Source organism: Nicotiana tabacum, chromosome 23, assembly GCF_000715075.1.
Source record: "Nicotiana tabacum cultivar K326 chromosome 23, ASM71507v2, whole genome shotgun sequence".
Lineage (NCBI taxonomy): Eukaryota > Viridiplantae > Streptophyta > Magnoliopsida > Solanales > Solanaceae > Nicotiana > Nicotiana tabacum.
In genome coordinates this window covers 128891640-128909838 of record NC_134102.1, presented here as the reverse complement: position 1 = coordinate 128909838, position 18199 = coordinate 128891640, and the positions used below count along the sequence as shown (strand labels likewise).

Sequence of the window (18199 nt, the reverse complement as noted above, 5' to 3'; positions counted from 1 at the left end):
ACTATAGGTGTAAAGATTCATTAGACACATGAATCTAAATCTTGTAAGATCTATCAATCTCAATCACTTCTATAATGACCTAGACAAAATTCAATGTTGGCATTTGATAGAATTAAAAGGGGCTAAATTAATAATCATGTGAACAATGAAAGAGAAAAAGATAGGCATATGCTTATGTTGATTGCATGCACCCATTTTAAAATCCTACAACTACCTTCTTCCCCTCTCCCTTGCCTCATCTACTGTCATAATTAGAATATCTCCTTTTTTTTTACACAAATTTTTGGACCAAACTAAATCATTTTCTTTGTTCCTTTAAATAAATTCGGCAATCACTACTCTATAGCTCCACTCCCTGATCCCTCTTCTAATTCTTCTGCATAATTCAGAGTTCACAACTCCTGCATTTTCTTGTTCCTGAAAATCCCATAAAGGAACTTTCTGTACTTCCAAATTTATTGCCGTCCAAATTGTTTCAGTTTCACTATATATGCTCACTTTCTTCAACTGTCCATATACATGAAAATCATCTCTTAACTTTATTTAGTACGTACTTGAATATACTAACAATGGAGTTTGGTTTGATCACTGCTTCTCTTCTTGCAGTTGTCTTCTTTCATGGCTTTTGTTCTTCTGAAAAAGGTAACAAAATCTTACCCCTTTTCCTTTCTTTCTAGTTAATAGTGAATTTGCTACCAAGAATGAAGGTACCCATATGGTAAAGAAAGGAGTTAACTTATAAGTATATACTAAGTCTTTTCTCTTATAAATGAAACCGAATGAAAGAAAAAGAACCTGTGCGTTTCATATAGATCGAGATTTATAGCTTGATTCTATACTCATTGAAATCGTTTGATAACATTTTTTCCTATTTGTTTTTCAACGATATCTCGATGATCAAGACAATTTCCATAAAACTCACTCATTTAATAGAAGTGAATTCTTATTCTTATGAAGCAAATAACATTTCCTATTGATTTTCATTATTCGGTACGTAATTTAATCAATTTTAGCAGTTTGTCATGTTTTTCAAGTTATTAATCCCCATTTTATTGAAATTACATGTAATTCTTTTAGATTTAAGTTATATACACTAATAATGTTAAAAATAATTATATCATCGGTGTAGTTTAACCTATGTTAGTAGGTTAGTTACTAATTGAAAAATTACTAAGCACTTATCATAGAATTTCACCAATAATTACCTTATAAATGATACGACTATACAAATATTTTCTTCACCATTAATACATAGAAATTAAACTCATTATCTTTTAAATTACATAACAAAAATATTTACTTATCAATGTGTAGAAGTTAAAAAACTCTTTGTATGATTTGCAGCTCCAAACTACTCATTTATGCACCAAGCAACTACAGCTCCGGAGACTTCATACTACGACTACATAATCATCGGCGGCGGCACCGCCGGCTGCCCATTAGCCGCCACACTTTCTCAAAACTACAGCGTTCTTTTACTCGAACGCGGCGGTTCGCCTTATGGAAATCCAAATATCACGAATTTATCTGCATTTGGATCGGCACTTTCTGATCTCTCGCCAACTTCGCCTTCTCAGCGTTTCATTTCCGAGGACGGTGTGATCAACGCGCGCGCACGCGTTCTGGGCGGAGGAAGCTGTTTAAACGCCGGGTTTTACTCACGCGCCGGCACAAAGTACGTGAACCGCGTGGGGTGGGATGGTAAGCTGGTGAATGAGTCGTATATTTGGGTGGAAAATAAAGTGGCGTTTCAACCGCCGGTTAAGCAGTGGCAATCCGCCGTGCGCGACGGTCTTGTGGAATCTGGGGTGGTGCCGTACAATGGTTTTACATATGATCATATAAATGGGACTAAGGTTGGTGGCACTATTTTCGACGCCAACGGCAGCCGCCACACGGCTGCCGATCTTCTTGAGTATGCTAATCCTAGTGGCGTCACTGTCCTTTTGCATGCTTCTGTCCATAAAATCTTGTTCAATACCAAAGGTACGTATATTTTTCTTGCATAAAAAGAGAAAACAGATCATCTGTTATATTTTATTTAACAACATTTGACGGGAGACGTAATTTAAGAAAGAAGATAAACTTTTGGAACAAAAGTATCCTTAGATATAGTTTGAAACGTGTTATGACTTATGACATTTCTATCGTTATAAGCATATCAGTAAGAGTAAAATAAAAAAATTAACAGACTTTCCAAATATAAAAAGATGCCAATATTTGGGTACACACTAAAAGGAAAGAGTCTCAAATAAATAATAGAATAAATAAAGTAAAAGAAATCCAAACTATGCTGATTGGGAAGCAAATTGATTGTGAAATTGATCGGAAATTTTAAGTTAATATTTGCAGAATAGCAGTAGCACATATTACTATAGTTCTAATGAAGAAAGTGTCAATATACTAAGTCTACCATTAATTTGATGGTGAGATTAATGAATTTCATATTTTAAACTTTGAGTTAAAAAGAAGTACTTAATAATTTATGTGAGTTAAAAGAAAGAGGACTCTTGGTTGTCTCCGGGTGACCTATAGGTCACGAGTTCGAGTTGTGAAAGCAATCACTAATGTTTGTATTAGAGTATGTTGTTTACATCACACCTTTTGGGGTACAACTCTTCCCCGAAACCTACGTGAACATGAGATGCTTTATACACCAAACTGTTTTAATTTTTTTTTTAACTTTATAATTTTGTGCAGGAGTGGCAAGGCCAGTAGCTCGTGGTGTAGTGTTTAGAGATGCATTAGGGAAGAAACACAAGGCCTACTTGAAAAAAGGAGAAATGAATGAAGTAATTGTTTCATCCGGGGCACTTGGGAGCCCACAAATGTTAATGTTAAGTGGGGTAGGCCCAGCAGCCCAATTAAAGGCCCATAATATCACGGTTGTATTGGATCAGCCCAATATTGGTCAAGGCATGTCGGACAACCCAATGAATGCCATTTTTGTGCCATCACCTGTCCCTGTTGAAGTTTCTCTCATTCAAGTTGTTGGTATTACTCACTTTGGTAGCTACATTGAAGCTGCCTCCGGCGAGAACTTCGCCGGACATGAAACTCAAAGCGATTACGGAATGTTCTCACCAAAGGTACTTTTTTTAACTTAGCACGACAAATATAATAATTTGTTTAATTCAAGTTACTATCTCACTTATACAGATTTTTGTATGTATTTATTTTATAAGTGGTCTGATAGTACAAACTGTTAGTATATAGAAGTTGAACTCAATTTTCTCATCCAAAGATTATAGTATAGTGATAGAATTGATAGAAATCTCTCCCTCAATATGTGTATATTTGACTCTAATTGTCTCTACTTCTCTCCCCCTTTCCATTTTCTAACTCCCCTAGTATATAATTGGAAAAAAATTGAAGAAAAGGTATTCTTGTCGGCCCAAATTTTGCTTAACTTAATGTTCAATGGACCTAGATATGCCCATTAGAGTCCTTATGTTTATTGGGCTTTTGAAATATTAGGCCGGTCAATAAAAATTTAATTACAGTACTATCTAAATATACAAAAAAAAATACATGGATTATGTATAAAATAAGTATGTTATATGTATACTATTTATTATATAAAAATAACATTTTCTGGATATTAATTTGGGGGGATTGTTACACAAATAGCCGGTCAGATTTAAGGTTTCTTTTTTCTATCTGGTATATATTGATTATACACATTAATACATATATACGACTATTTTTAGTTCAAGAGATTAGATGTGGCTATTTAAGTTAAAGTCCCAAAAAAAAATTGTTTAACTCAACACAAACTTGAAAAGAACCATTTTTTGTTCATTTTTCAGATGGGACAGCTATCAACAGTGCCACCAAAACAAAGAACACCAGAAGCCTTGGAAAAAGCCATAAATGCCATGAGTGAACTAGATGATGCAGCTTTTAGAGGAGGATTCATAATAGAAAAGATAATGGGCCCAATATCCACAGGACACTTGGAGCTCCGAACCCGGAACCCGAATGACAACCCATCCGTCACCTTCAATTACTTCAAACAGCCAGAGGACTTACAAAGATGTGTAAATGGGCTCAAAGTGATAGAAAACATAATTGAATCTAAATCATTCTCAAAATTCAGATATGATACACTTTCAATACCAGCATTGCTCAATTTGACAGCAAGTGCACCAGTGAATTTATTGCCTAGACATGACAATGTTTCAGTGTCCTTAGAACAATTTTGTAAGGACACAGTTATGACAATATGGCATTATCATGGGGGGTGTCAAGTTGGTAGGGTGGTTGATCAAGATTATAAGGTTATTGGGATTGGAAAATTAAGGGTAATTGATGGTTCAACTTTTAGTTACTCTCCTGGAACTAATCCTCAAGCCACTGTCATGATGCTAGGAAGGTCAGTACTAATTTATATAAAATACTATGAAGGGGATCGGAACAACGATAAAGTTGTCTCCGTGTGACCTATAGGTTACGGGTTCAAGTTGTGGAATCGGCCACTGATGCTTGCGTCAGGATTAGAGAGGGCTAAAGATCGTACTTGGAGCAACGGTAAAGTTGTCTTCATGTGACCTATAGGTCACGGATTCAAGTCGTGGAAGCAGCCACTAATGCTTGTGCACGGTGCACCGGGCTGCTCCACTACTGGAGCAACGGTAAAGTTGTCTCTGTGTGACCTATAGGTGACGGGTTCAAGCCGTGGAATCAACCACTGATGCTTGTGTTAGGGTAGGCACACTAAATCACACCTCTGGCTCTTCCCGAATCCTGCGTGAATGTGGGATGATTTGTACACCGAGCTGATTTTGTTTTTTTACTACTACTATACTATATATAAATTTCTTAGTTCTTCAAAAATGTGATGATTACTAAAAGGAATTTTTGTGTTTGTGTGAAATGTGCAGGTATATGGGAGTAAGGATACTGAATGAGAGACTTGCAAAAGAGGAGTCATATTAATTTATGATGTAATTTCGTTTTTTTCTTTTCTTATCTTTTGTTTGAATGAGGGTGCATGGATTAAGAACATGTATACCACTATATATGGTGTATATAGTCTTTATTCTCTGCAATAATCCCAAAATTTTAATACTCCTATGTTTTAGAGGCCTGTCAATACGTTTTGAGTTTATTCTGGAGAATAGAAGGGATTCTGGAATATAATATGTTGATATTCTCTCCCACTTCTTTCTTTTGCTTTTAAATTGCACATACAGGCATCAAAGCTTAATGACAGAATTATTTGTTGAATGTTTCTTTCTTCTTTTTTAATTTATAATTAAACCTCCCTACCTGTATGGGCTTTTATTGTTGGATACTAATTATTTCTTAATAATAGTATTTACGATATATTCTTTTTTCTTTTTCCTCTCTTTTTTTTTCAATTCAACCAGAAAATCTCGTATTCAAGACCCTCCAAAGATCAAGTACGGGTTCAAGCCGTAAAAATAACCTCTTGCAGAAATGTAGGGTAAGGATGCGTACAATAGACCCTTGTGGTCCGGTTCTTTCCCGGATCCCGCGCATAGCGGGAACTTAGTGCACCGATCTGCCCCTATACTTCTCTGTGTTTGCTGGCCTAAATGGAAAATATTTAGGACCAGAGAAAGGGGTGGAGTTGCGGTGTGGAGAAATGTTTGGAAGAATATGACAAAGAATATACCTCAAAGGAGGAAAAGATTGTTGCCACCTACTCATAACTAGTTGCGTAGAAGCAAAAGTAGGATTCTCTGCTCTGTCAAAGGGTATGCTGTCCTCCCTTTCTATCTTTCTCCAATTACAATCAAACCTGTGGGAGACAATTTTATTTGTTCCGAATCTTTTTGGTTGTTATAGTAAAATATTGTTATAGTGAGCATAATATTATAACATAACATGGAATTGGTTTCATAAAAAATAAAATTTTTATAGTAAATAATTGTTATATACGATGAAAGAGAACTACCAGTATTCATATATCTATTCTTGTCTCTCTCTCACACACACAACATCCAGAGAGAGAAAGGTCTTGTAAGAGAAGAGAGTCAAGATCATGCTAACTGGAATCTAAATTAACATGTGGAGATATATGAGGAGGAATAAGATCATTAATTGATCAGTCCTTTTTTCAGATAAAAGAAGCTTTTGCATGGAATGCTCAAAAGCTAGGCATCATATTAGAGGATATCCATTCATTCCTTTGGCATAATTCAATGGCATATCCTGGCGTTTTATAACCTTATAATCTTGAACCAGTTATAAATTCTGCTCACCACAGTCTAATTTCCTTATATGGAGATTCAGAAATAAAGCTTCAGATTTTGAAATGTATCATAAGTGAACCAGTTGTAGGGTAGCTCTCCGTTTGGCAGATATTTAGTTATCAACACGTATTTACGTACATTTGTTGTCTGCCAAAGGAGAGTTGCCCTATAATTGTTTCTGCTTAATTATTTATATGAGAAAAAAAGAATCATGTGCCTCTTCTGTACGTACATTTGGTGCTTCCTTAATTTTCTTTAGTTGGTAAGTGTTCACTTTGATTTAGTCTAAATAGGGCCTTATCATTGTGTTAATTCGATTAATGTTCTGGTAATTTAGTTTAGCTATAAATCATATGACGAGAATTGTGATGACCATGACGGAGAGCGAGGTGATGAGGGTGGGTCAAGCATGACTCACAGGCTTTTAGGCTAGAAAGCTTATGAAGAAATGGTGCCAGAGGCGGATCCGGAATTTAGCGGCTTCGGGTGCCAAAAATTTTGAACATAGTCATATTACAAATTAATTACATTGTCTAATAGGGTATAAATTTAATCGGTTTAGTCTATTTGGGTTTTGGTTCGGGTTATTCGTCTTTGGAGTTAATATAAACAAATCGATCGAGCAAAAAGATTACATAATAATTATGATAACTTGGGAAAAAAGCATAAAAATTCAACTGGATTATACATTTTGTACGAGAAAAAAGACTCGTTATCACTTTATATTTAGATACTTAAGGCAAAAACTTATACTAATAAGCACCCTAAATATTAAGTAAGTTTACGGACATTTTTCAATTTATATTTTTCATAAAAATTAACTCACTCGATATTATATACAATTGTCCTACTTTAGAGCAATCTAACAAAAAAATAAACTTTCATCATTGATTAAAACAATAACTTATTCAAGGATTCTTTTTTTAATTTTTTTTTTTGTTTCTGCAAATAGATTTTCAGAGTTGTGGTCCTCGAGAAAACTGTTAATTTTTCTTTATTTATTGATAAATCATGGAGGAGTTAGGAAAGTGAAATAATGGAGATTTCTTTGAATAAAAATAAACTAATAAGATCAAAGAAAAAGTCAATGGGATCTATTAATAAACAAAAAAGAGCAATTAAGTAAAGAGAAAGAAGAAACAAAGGATTTCCCTGTAATTGGCAATGCTTTGCCGGTCCTTAAGCCTTTTTTGTTACTGAGGGTACCACTTAAAGTATTTGTATACATTCCTTCTATATATACATGTATGTATACATAGTATTGCATAGTTTCGGCCAAAGCTTGCGGGTGGCGTACCATCCTGTCCCTTACACATAGATCCGCCCCTGAATGGTGCACATATCACATTAGCCGAATTTCACATCAGAATGGGAGAGGAAGGGGAGAGCTTTATAAGGTATGGCACAAGTTCACATGGTACGCGCGCTTTTGGCGCTCGAGGTGGTGTAGCCCGAAAGACAAATCAGTGCGAGCCTAGGGCTAGAGCGGACAATACGAGTCTTGGGCTTGGATCGTGATAAATATGGTATCAGAGCTGAATCTCCCCTAGTACGATGGTGGGGCAAACCTTCGCGAAGATATTAAGTCCCAACGGGGGTGAATGTGATGCCCATGATAGAGAGGGGGCTGACGAGGGCGGGTCAAGCAGGACTAACAAGCTTCTAGGCTAGAAGTGTACATGTCACCTTAGGCAAATCCCACATCAGAATAAAAAAGGAAGTGAATAGCTTTTATAAGACATGACACAAGTTCACATGGTACGCTTGCTTTTGGGGCTCAAGGTAGCATAACCCGAAGGAAAAACCGTGCGAGCCTAGGCCCAAAGCGAATAATATGTGCCATGGACTTGAATCGTGAAAAAATCTTTCTTAAATTCAGAAGCTATGCAGTTCGGTTCTTGAGCTTGAAAGTAATTTTGGCATGCTAGCAGCCTAGCTAGAAATCATTTTACAAACTACAAATTTTAATAATTCGCAAACAAGTTTGTGTGAATAACCTAAACCTAAAGTAGTCACGCATATGTAATAATAATAAATAATAAAATATATTTAAAGTACGAAATCTCTTAGCGAAATATCGTTCGCCTTTTTCACCCTTTAAAATAAATTTTACATTATACAAAATTGTCATTTAAGTTTTTCCTTAATATTTAGATGTTTTAAATCAACTAAATTTTAATTATTAAATATTTCCTTATTTGAAGCATGTAAAAATTCCTAGAATTTAGCATTTTGAATGCAACAAGGAATTTGCTATTTTTTCTCTCCTAAGAGTGTTACTATCTCAAGATAACATTATGAACACGATTTTGCTTCTTTTAAATTTTTTATTTATTTCTTTTTGGTTAGAGAGTGTTAATAATCATTATTAGTTAACTTCCCTAAGACTAGTGTAATAAAATGATCATGAGTTGGTTCGTCCAGACATTGATCATTTTTTAAAAGAAATAGACATCCCCATATAGTTCACTATCATCAGTTGGCGGACCGTATAGCCTGATCATACTAAATTAGCCCTCTGAATCTGTGAACTTCATTTATCGAAAGATAGTTTACATTCCTAGCATGTTCAGAAGTATTTTACAGTATCTTTTTGATAAATAAGCGTCAATTTTATTATTTTTAAGGCACGCTAGAGGTGTATGTTAATTACGAAGTAAAAACTTAATAGGATTGAAATGAAGGAAATGGTTAAAAAGAAAATTTTACCTTCTTACACAGTGTAGCGAAAAAATAAGTAAAATAAGTTTTCGATGAAGGAGATTGAACTACTTCAGATTCGTATTTCTGAAGTTGCATTTGTAAGATTGAAAATTTTCATATTTGATTTCTGAAGTTGCATTGAATAAATTGAATTACTTCAGATCCGAGCGGGTACACGTTGCAAATTTCTTTGCAATGCGGATATAACTTTAATGGTGGCCCCAAAACTGGGTATATATCAAAGGAAATTTTACCTCCTATAACAAATGTATGCACCCTATTTATTATAAACCAAAATTATTTTAAAATATTATTTTCTATAGCTACCTTTTATATTTTATAGCAAAATGAGTATTTTATGGTATATACTACCATTGAGGCATGAAATAAGGCAAGAAATACGTTATTTATGTTTTACCTCTCTCTTAGACAGCTAGACATACCTATTTCTAAGGGATTGCCGTTACTTTATTCATGAATACATGGCGCGAATACATGTGAATACATGCGCGTACAGCTATATTCATGAATACAACAACGCGAATACATGTGAATTGTTACGCGGCGCCTTCCTGAAGTTCCTTGGAAGGGCGACGTAAGGCTAGGCAACCGATGTCAGTACGGTTGCTGTCCGCCAACTGAGGTCCCCTCCGTATGCTAGACTAGATTGTCAGTGCCATACGGGAAAACCATGTGAATACACTACTGTAACAACTGAATAGTAGTTATAGGAAATAATTATGTATATGATAGTTATAAGAAGTTAATAGCCACTAAACAATAGTGGTTTATGAAAAATCCTCTATATGAAAATGCCCCAAGATTAGTGGGCTGGCCCAAGTCAGTAATACAATTGGCTCTCTTGCGTTTTATGGTTTACAAACGCTTAACTAAGTAAATGTTCAGATGGCCGAGTTGGTCTAAGGCACCAGATTAAGGTTTTGGTCCGAAAGGGCGTGGGTTCAAATCCCACTCTCAACAATTTGCATCTTTTTATAATGTTTTTGATGGGGAAAAAAGGAAAAGATTTCCTTTCCCATCTTTAACTTTTGGAACATATAAAATTCTATCTAAATAATAGTTTGTTTGGCCAAGCTTCTCAAAAGGCCAAAAGTGTTTTTTTTTCTTCTCAAAAGTACTTTTTTTTTCTTAACTTGAGGTGCTTGGGCAAGTTTTTTTGGGGAAAAAAGTACTTTTGGGAAGAAGCAAAAGCAGTTTTTGAGAAGCAGAAAAAAGTAGCTTCTTCCCAAAAACAGAAACAGAAGCAGTTTTGACTTTTCTTCTTACCAAAATTACTCTTAACAAAATATAGTATATACCAAAATAACCGTTAAACTTAATACTTAGGATATTAATATATAAATATTTTTTATTATTTTTAGGATAGCTTTCTAATATATAGTGACTTTAAGGGTGAATACTTTTATATTTGTTGAATAATTTTTAATATATTTAACTTATATTAAAAGAATTAAGTACTTTTAAATTTTATTTTCATAATTTACTTAAATAAAATAAAAAGATTTAATTATTGCCTGTAATAATAATTTTTTAAGATTATTTATTTACTTATAATATTAACTATTAAGCAAATCTATTCATGTCCGTATTCGTAATTTGATACTTAAAAGCACTTTCTGAAAAGTTTGGTCAAACACAAATTATTGCTCAAAAGTATTTTTTAGAGTGATTAGCCAAACACAAATTGCTTCTCTCCAAAAGTACTTTTTTCGAAAGCACTTTTGAAAAAAGCATTTCTCAAAATAAGATAATTTCTTTAACTTGGCCAAACATGCTATAACTCTCCGGTCAATCTTATAGCCTGTTTGGCCAAACTTTTTTTTGGGTTAAAAGTACTTTTGGCCAAAATTTGAGGTGTTTGACCAAGCTTTTAGATGGAAAAAAGGACTTTTGAGGAGAAGCAGAAGAAGTTTCTGAGAAACAGAAAAAAGTAGTTTTTCTTCAAAAGCACTTTTCTGAGAAGCACTTTTGAGAAAAATACACTTAGAAGCCGTTTTCAAAAGTTTAGCCAAACAATAATTACTGCTCAAAAGTCAAACATAAACTAGTTCTTACCAAAAGCACTTTTTTCAAAAAATACTTTTGAAAAAAATACTTCTTCAAATAAACTGATTTTAGAAGCTTGGCAAGCCAAACTATTATACATTTTCCCTTGCCACTGTCCACTTCAGTCTTCTTACTTATCAAATAGAATTAACTGCTTTTTTGACTTGAAAGATATTGAAAAGTTAGACATGACCCCATAGATCTGTTATTTTCCAAGACTTTATTTTTGCTGCATTATAGGCCGTGTGCAATCAGCTAGTTGACTTAGTCAACTCAAATTTAATTTTGTAGTATTAGAACTAGCAATTGGCTACGAAATTTCCCATTTCACAAGATATCAATATTCTTGCTTTTATATTTTTGAGAAATACTAGTTGGATCATACAACTCAAACTAAGCTGTGTATTTGTACACATTTTTTCCTGTATTGATCAAGTCATCAGTAGACTCTATTTTTTGTACATGAAAATTAGCATAGTATCAACCACCCAAACGGCAAGAGTAAAGATACAGCCATCTAATTTTTTTAATTTTAATACTATTTTTCGGGTACATATCAACATGATTTTACCGACCTTAATTGACTTGAATTGAGATGTAGTTGATTGACTTTTTGTATCTCAGGTCTAATCATTCTAGGTCTTCAGGATTTAAAGCTATAATTCAGGTTTTAGCTAATTTGTGAAGAAATATATATTGAATTATATGCCAGCAAAGGAACAAGGAATATTGGCAAAAGAAAAGATACTTTTTTCCTGGAAATGCTATACAACAATTCAGCGTGATTTCACAAGTGGGGTGTGAAGACAGTGATATATACGTTGACTTTACCTCTAACTTTTGTGAGGTAAAGAAGTTGCTTCCGATCAGAGGCGGACCTATACTATACCTAGAGGGCTCATCGGCACCCGTAAAGTTCGGCAAAAACTTCATGTTTACATGTATATGTCTTTAGAAAATAGTGATATATTAGTAGTAGGCACCCTATATACAAAGAAGATTTTGATTGAATCCAAAAGTGCAATCCCGACCTTCAAATCCTCGGTCAGCCTCTGCTTCCGATAGACGCTCGACTTCCAGTAAGTCGGTAAGTGGGCTGAGCCGGGCCGCAAACTGGCCGAACGATCCGGTATCGCGGGCCCGGACCCGGGCTCGTCTGGTCCTTAAATAAACGGTTCAAACAGTCCTGGGCTAAACTTACTTTTTGTAGGAACATGCCCGAGACCGGCCCACTAGCTCATAGTCTCGGGCTAAACGGGCCAGGTCCACAGTCCAAACGGGCTAAATGGGTCCAACGGCTATAAATTTTTAATTTTTGTTTTAAAAAAAAAAATTAAATACAACTTAGAGACAAAAAGATGTTTAAAAAAAAAATCTAAAGCAATGCCTTGTAATTTTATTATAGAATTTGACTTGCTAATTGCATACAAGTTACATATTAATTTTTGAATTCAAAATTAAACTCCTAATTTGTAAGTTTTTGTGATGGAAAACAAACTTGTAGATATAATATGGTCGTTAGTCCAATGGCAAATTTTCAAAAATAGCCGTTGGGACCGTTTGACTTGCAAATTGCATACAAGTTACATGCTAACTTTTGAATTGAAATTTAAACTTCTAATTTGAATTGAAATTTTTTTTTTTGAATTATTTTTGAAGACTTGAAGACTACAATTCACCAACTTCATAATTTTCACAAATTCTAACAATCTCAATATGTTTTGACTATTTTTTTAAATAAAGTAAGCAATAGGAAATTGTAGCAACCTCACAATTTTTTTACTATTTTTTGGGGGATAAAGAAAATAATTGTAGTAAGTATTGAAAAAAACTAGAGAGAAATTTTGATAGATTGATATTGATTTTGTAAGAAAAATGAAAGAATTAGGGGTAATTTAGTAGAAAATAGGAAAAAAGTATAATAATAAAAAGTTTAGTTTGGGGGGGAGGGAGGGAGGGGGGTTAAATGACTATTTTTTGAAGACTTTTTTATCATTTGGCCGTTGGGCAACGACTCTCTTTTTTTTAAAGAAAATTCCGTTGGGCCCGCTTGATCCGGTCCAAACGATCCTAAATAGTAAAACCGGCCCACAAGCCCACCAACTATCCGGCCCGGTCCAGTTGCCGGCCTTAACTTCCAAGAAATGCTACAACTGATATTATTGGTGGGGAAACATGTACTATAGTGAGTGAAAGCAACTAGACTACACCAAATTTTGGAAACTTTGAATTAAATTGTGAAAACTGACCACGTAAATCAAGTCCAAAAATTCATTGAGAAAAATCATTCTTGTTAAGTTCCTATGAAAAATGATAGATAGTGCCGGCCACTACAAAAAGCATAATTAATTCATCCTTCTCTGCTTGTTTTTTTGCTCTTTATGTCACGTTTCCAGCTAAGTTTTCCAAAGCCACTTCCACATTATTGGATTCTAATACAATCCTAAGATTGTTTTGATGGAAAATTTGAGGCATATAACCTGTCAGATTAATATTAATCGGCAGGATTAATGACTTGTTCTAGTGTTTAATCAGAAAAATTAAATGATTCATGTAGTGGCTATTCACATAAAAGACCAGGTCTAAAGTTCAATATATCAACAACAATAACAACATACTTAGTATATTATCACAAGTGGGGTCTGGGGAGGTAGTATGTATGCAGTCTTTACCCCTACCTTGTGAAGCTAGAGAGGCTATTTCCGGAAGACCCCGATTCAATAAAGCAAAATCACAACAGTTATGATAAATAACTACGGAAAACGAAATAGTAACAACAAACAAAAAAAAAAATACAAAGTCTAAATTTCAATATAGTACTAAATGTCGTGTGAGAAAATACATTTGAGAGGGCATTGTAAGTTGAGATTGAAATGGTCAATCATGTTTGTAAAGTGCTAACTTTTGCCCTCTAGACTAGGCTAAATAACTCAATTTAGTTTACACTTCACTTGCTGCAGCAACCAAAAAACCAACAAAAAGACCAAAGGAGACTAAATCAAGAATGCAATCACCTTGTTTTAGAGTGACAAGAGAAGGTTGTTTCAAGTGTTGCTGCCAAAATTCCCATGGAAACCAAAACCACAACTCAAAAATCAGCACAATCATCACTTGCCATCGCGAATTCATCGATACAGTGGCTTCTTCTATCCAGCCAAATTCTCAATTCACTAACCATGAGTGCTTGCCTTCATGTTTAGAATTGTTTACAAGCTTAAAAGAAGCATATCCACACTACAACCAAACTAATCTTGCTGATGAAATCAGAGCACAAGAATACTATCATCTTTCTATATCAAAACATGTTTGTCTTGATTATATTGGCTATGGCCTTTTCTCTTACTACCAACAAAAGGGGTATAATTCAATAGATGATTCAATCGCGTCTTCGTCATCAGCTCCTCCTCCTCCAACTCAACAATCAGCTTCACTAAATGAGCCTTTCTTTAACATATCATACAAGTCAGTGAGTTTGAGTACTCAGTTGCTATATGGAGGCCAAGAATCAGAGTTAGAGTCTCAAATGAAGGAAAGGATCATGAAATACATGAATATTTCTAAGCATGATTATTCTATGGTCTTTACAGCAAACCAATCTTCTGCTTTTAAACTTTTGGATGGGTCTTATCCCTTTGAGTCTAATCACAACCTTGTTACTGCTTATGATTATGAAAATGAAGCCGTTGAGGGAATGATAGATAGCGCGAAGAGGAAAGGTGCTCGAGTAGTATCAGCTGAGTTCTCATGGCCTAATTTTAGAGTAAATTCAAGAAAATTGAGAAAGATGTTAGTTGTCAAGAAAAATGCTAAAAAGAAGAGGGGTTTGTTTGTTTTTCCTCTTCAATCTAAAGTAACAGGCACAAGGTATTCTTATCAATGGATGAATATTGCACAAGAAAATGGTTGGCATGTCCTGTTTGATGCATCTGCATTAGGTCCTAAGGAAATGGAAACTTTAGGCCTTTCAATATTTCAGCCTGATTTTCTCATTTGCTCTTTCTACAAAGTATTTGGAGAAAATCCATCTGGTTTTTGCTGTCTGTTTGTGAAAAATTCAAGCATATCAGTGCTCAACAAATCCTCCACTAGCTTTGGAATTATTAGTCTTGTTCCAGCAACAAAACCATTTGATAAAAGTTGTTCTTTTTCTTCAGCAGAATCAGTTCAAGAGGTGAGCCAAGAAAACTCTACTGAATTTCAAGAAGTCAAACAAGTGTCTGAAGAACCAAAGCAAGTAATCACATTGTTTGAAATACTAAACTGGGGGAAGAAATCCAACACTAACAAATACAAAAAGGTAGAATCAAAGACAAGTATGAATTCTGATGAGTTAGAATGTAGAGGCTTGGATCATGCTGATAAATTAGGCCTTGTATTAATCAGTAGTAGAGCAAGATACCTTGTAAACTGGCTGATAAACGCGTTATCGCGCCTTCAACATCCCCATGCTGGAGATATTCATCCTCCTTTAGTGAAAATCTATGGACCAAAGATAAGTTTCAACAGAGGACCAGCTGTGGCATTCAATGTGTTTGATTGGAAAGGCCAAAAGATTGATCCAACATTAGTACAGAAGCTAGCGGATCGAAACAACATATCTCTTTCTTGTGCATTTTTGCAGCATATATGGTTTTCAAAAATGTATGATGATGAAAAAAAGACAATCTTGGAAACAAGAAGTGGTGAAGTGGGAGATAATAAGAAGGGGAAATTGAATTGTGGTGTATCAGTTATAACTGTTTCACTTGGGATGATGACAAACTTTGAAGATTTGTATAGGTTGTGGAGTTTTATAGCTAGATTCTTGGATGCTGATTTTGTTGAGAAAGAAAGATGGAGATACAAGGCACTTAATCAAACAACTATTGAGGTTTAGTGGAAATCTTTTTTGCAAGAACAATTCCATTAAATGCCGAGAGTCTATTGGACATAGTGTTTTTACCTTCACGAGGCAGGGCTAAGGCTGCGTACACACTATCCTCCCCAAACTTCACTTGTGGAATTAAGCTGGATTTTTTGTTGTTGTAAGAATAACTCCATTAATTCTTTCATTCTTTTTTCATTACATTTTGATCTGTGAAGATGGACTCAATAGTGTTAGACTTAGAGGCACTGTGAATTATTTTGTTGCAAGAACACTGTAATTGGTTAATGTCCGTGAATATATTCCTATCACATGCCAAAAACACAATTACTCATTAAATTTGTTCCTATGACTTGCCAAAAGGAAAATAACTCATTATTGTTGCCAAATTTATATCATCTCTTTCAAGCAACAGAGTTTCATCAACATCAATGGTGTATCTTATCAAGTGGAAGATTGCAGCTTGGGTACCCCAATAGTTGATCCTTGTGTAACAGAAAAATGACACCAGGTAGCCATTTTTATGCATATTGTCCCGCCATTTTTAGGCACGTTGTTTAAACCTCAAAGTTCAAACTTTAGGACATCGTATTTTAAAGTTCAAAAATTATGTCCAGAAATTCGAATCTTATGCCATGAATTTTAAATTAACAGTTCAGAAATTCAGGACACTTAACAGTTCAGAAATTAAGTCCTGAATTTCCAATTAACAGCTTAGAAATTTAGGACACTTAGTCCTGAATTTCAGATTAGCAGCTCAAAAATTTAGGACGCTAAGTCCTGAATTTCATATTAACAGCTCAGAAATTCAATATACAAAAATTCAAAATACTTATTCCTGAAATTTGGATGAATTGGTTAATCTTTAATTACATTGTAAATTTTAGATATATTTTAAATTGCATGCTTAAAAATGACTATTGGTGCACTTTGCCCCCAGAATATATTGAACTACCAGTTGGGCCGTAATATGAGCTAAACTCGGTGGTTTTGTACTCATAACCCCATTTGGAAGAATTAACCTAAATCGTGGAACGCCGCTCACCCAACAATTTAAACTAAAAATAGTCGGTAGATGTAATGTATAATTCATGTATAATATGTATATAATAGTATGTAACCAGAATATAATCTATATATACTGTGTAGAAAAAGTAAACATACAATTCGACATTTGGACTTTCCATACGAACCGTTAAAGGTCCATTATATATCACTATATTCATTTGTAGGGTGAATTAGTTATATGGCATTGTACAAAGGATAATAGCATATCTAGTTGGATAAATTTTTTAGTTAGCGACCCTATGGGTCCCACAAACTTATAAAAAGGAGACACATTAGCTCCAAATGGGTACCTTATTGAAATTAACAAAAACATAAAGGTATTTTGCAAATATCGAAAGTAGAATTTGTTCTTTGGTTATTGCATATTCTTATTCTTCTTTTTTCGTTTTTTTCCCTTCTATTTTAGAACTACTGGAGAATAATATGAAAATCAACAGCGGATCCAATCTAGATTACTGAAGGTGAAAATAGAGAAACTCACATGCCTAGGCATTTTCTAGAAATATATACAACGAGAGAAAAAGAAAAAGATAGTCTAGTGACAACTAAAAGTAAAATTCACTTTACCCCCTTAATCTTTAAGGGTTGTGAAATAATACCCCCTCACATTTTGAACGGGAGAGGAAACCCTTTATGCAATATTTTTTTTGGTGAGAGTTTCTTTTTTAAAATAATTTTTCTCTATCTATCATTTCAAAAGTGAAGTATAATATTTTTCATCTAAACCAATACTTGAATTTCGTCTTTATTGCCTGTAAAATTTAAGATATTTTTCTATTATATTGAGGTTATATTAAGGTCGTTGTTAAAATTTTTGTAATAAAAAAAAAATATTGCGTACAAAATTCAAGAAATATGATGGACTGCATTCACCATTGATGCTTTAGCGTTTCAATTTGAAGGAAAAAATACATTGAATTAGTCAATTCTCTAGCATATATATTAGATGAAAGAATTAATGCTATGAGTATTAATTTATTTGTGTATTTTCTCTGTATATTAAAATTATTATACTAAAGCAATTACTAAACTTTACTTATTTTGAAAATATCTTTATTGAACAAAAATTATAGTTGATAATGTCACATTTGAAAATTCATTTATGGAGGCGTTTTTGCATTACATCATATCTTAAACTATGTAAGAAGAAGGCTAAAGGGGAACTCCATAATTATATAGATCCTAATTGTTTGGCATATCTTGAGCTTTTGGCCATATAGTGAAAGAACTTGATTATTCTAAAAATTATCTATTCAAGAAAAAATATTTTTATTAA

The 18199-nt window shown here is 34.0% G+C and overlaps 2 protein-coding genes and 1 non-coding gene across 3 annotated transcripts; all 3 read left to right on the top strand.

Annotated features, from left to right (window-relative positions):
* Positions 1 to 136: 136 nt before the first annotated feature.
* LOC107811073 (protein HOTHEAD) lies at positions 137 to 5162 on the top strand. Its single transcript, XM_016635928.2, has 5 exons — positions 137 to 642; positions 1345 to 1986; positions 2701 to 3089; positions 3810 to 4375; positions 4884 to 5162. The coding sequence occupies exons 1-5, from the start codon at positions 570 to 572 to the stop codon at positions 4936 to 4938; spliced, it is 1725 nt and encodes a 574-aa protein (XP_016491414.1). The 5' UTR covers positions 137 to 569; the 3' UTR covers positions 4939 to 5162.
* A 4662-nt stretch (positions 5163 to 9824) lies between these two features.
* Positions 9825 to 9905, top strand: TRNAL-AAG (transfer RNA leucine (anticodon AAG)). The gene has a single exon. It is a non-coding gene; the product is annotated as a tRNA-Leu (tRNA).
* A 3889-nt stretch (positions 9906 to 13794) lies between these two features.
* LOC107811071 (uncharacterized) lies at positions 13795 to 16194 on the top strand. Its single transcript, XM_016635924.2, has one exon. It carries the CDS (start codon positions 13996 to 13998, stop codon positions 15865 to 15867), a length of 1872 nt encoding a protein of 623 aa, XP_016491410.1. The 5' UTR covers positions 13795 to 13995; the 3' UTR covers positions 15868 to 16194.
* The last annotated feature ends 2005 nt before the right edge of the window (positions 16195 to 18199 follow it).

Bases quoted from the DNA above. Each gene is read 5' to 3' on its own strand.
- LOC107811073 (XM_016635928.2), top strand. From the start codon at position 570: ATGGAGTTTGGTTTGATCACTGCTTCTCTTCTTGCAGTTGTCTTCTTT. The intron at 1,987-2,700 runs GTACGTATATTT...AATTTTGTGCAG, and splicing joins AATCTTGTTCAATACCAAAG to GAGTGGCAAGGCCAGTAGCT. The intron at 3,090-3,809 runs GTACTTTTTTTA...TTCATTTTTCAG, and splicing joins ACGGAATGTTCTCACCAAAG to ATGGGACAGCTATCAACAGT.
- LOC107811071 (XM_016635924.2), top strand. From the start codon at position 13,996: ATGCAATCACCTTGTTTTAGAGTGACAAGAGAAGGTTGTTTCAAGTGT.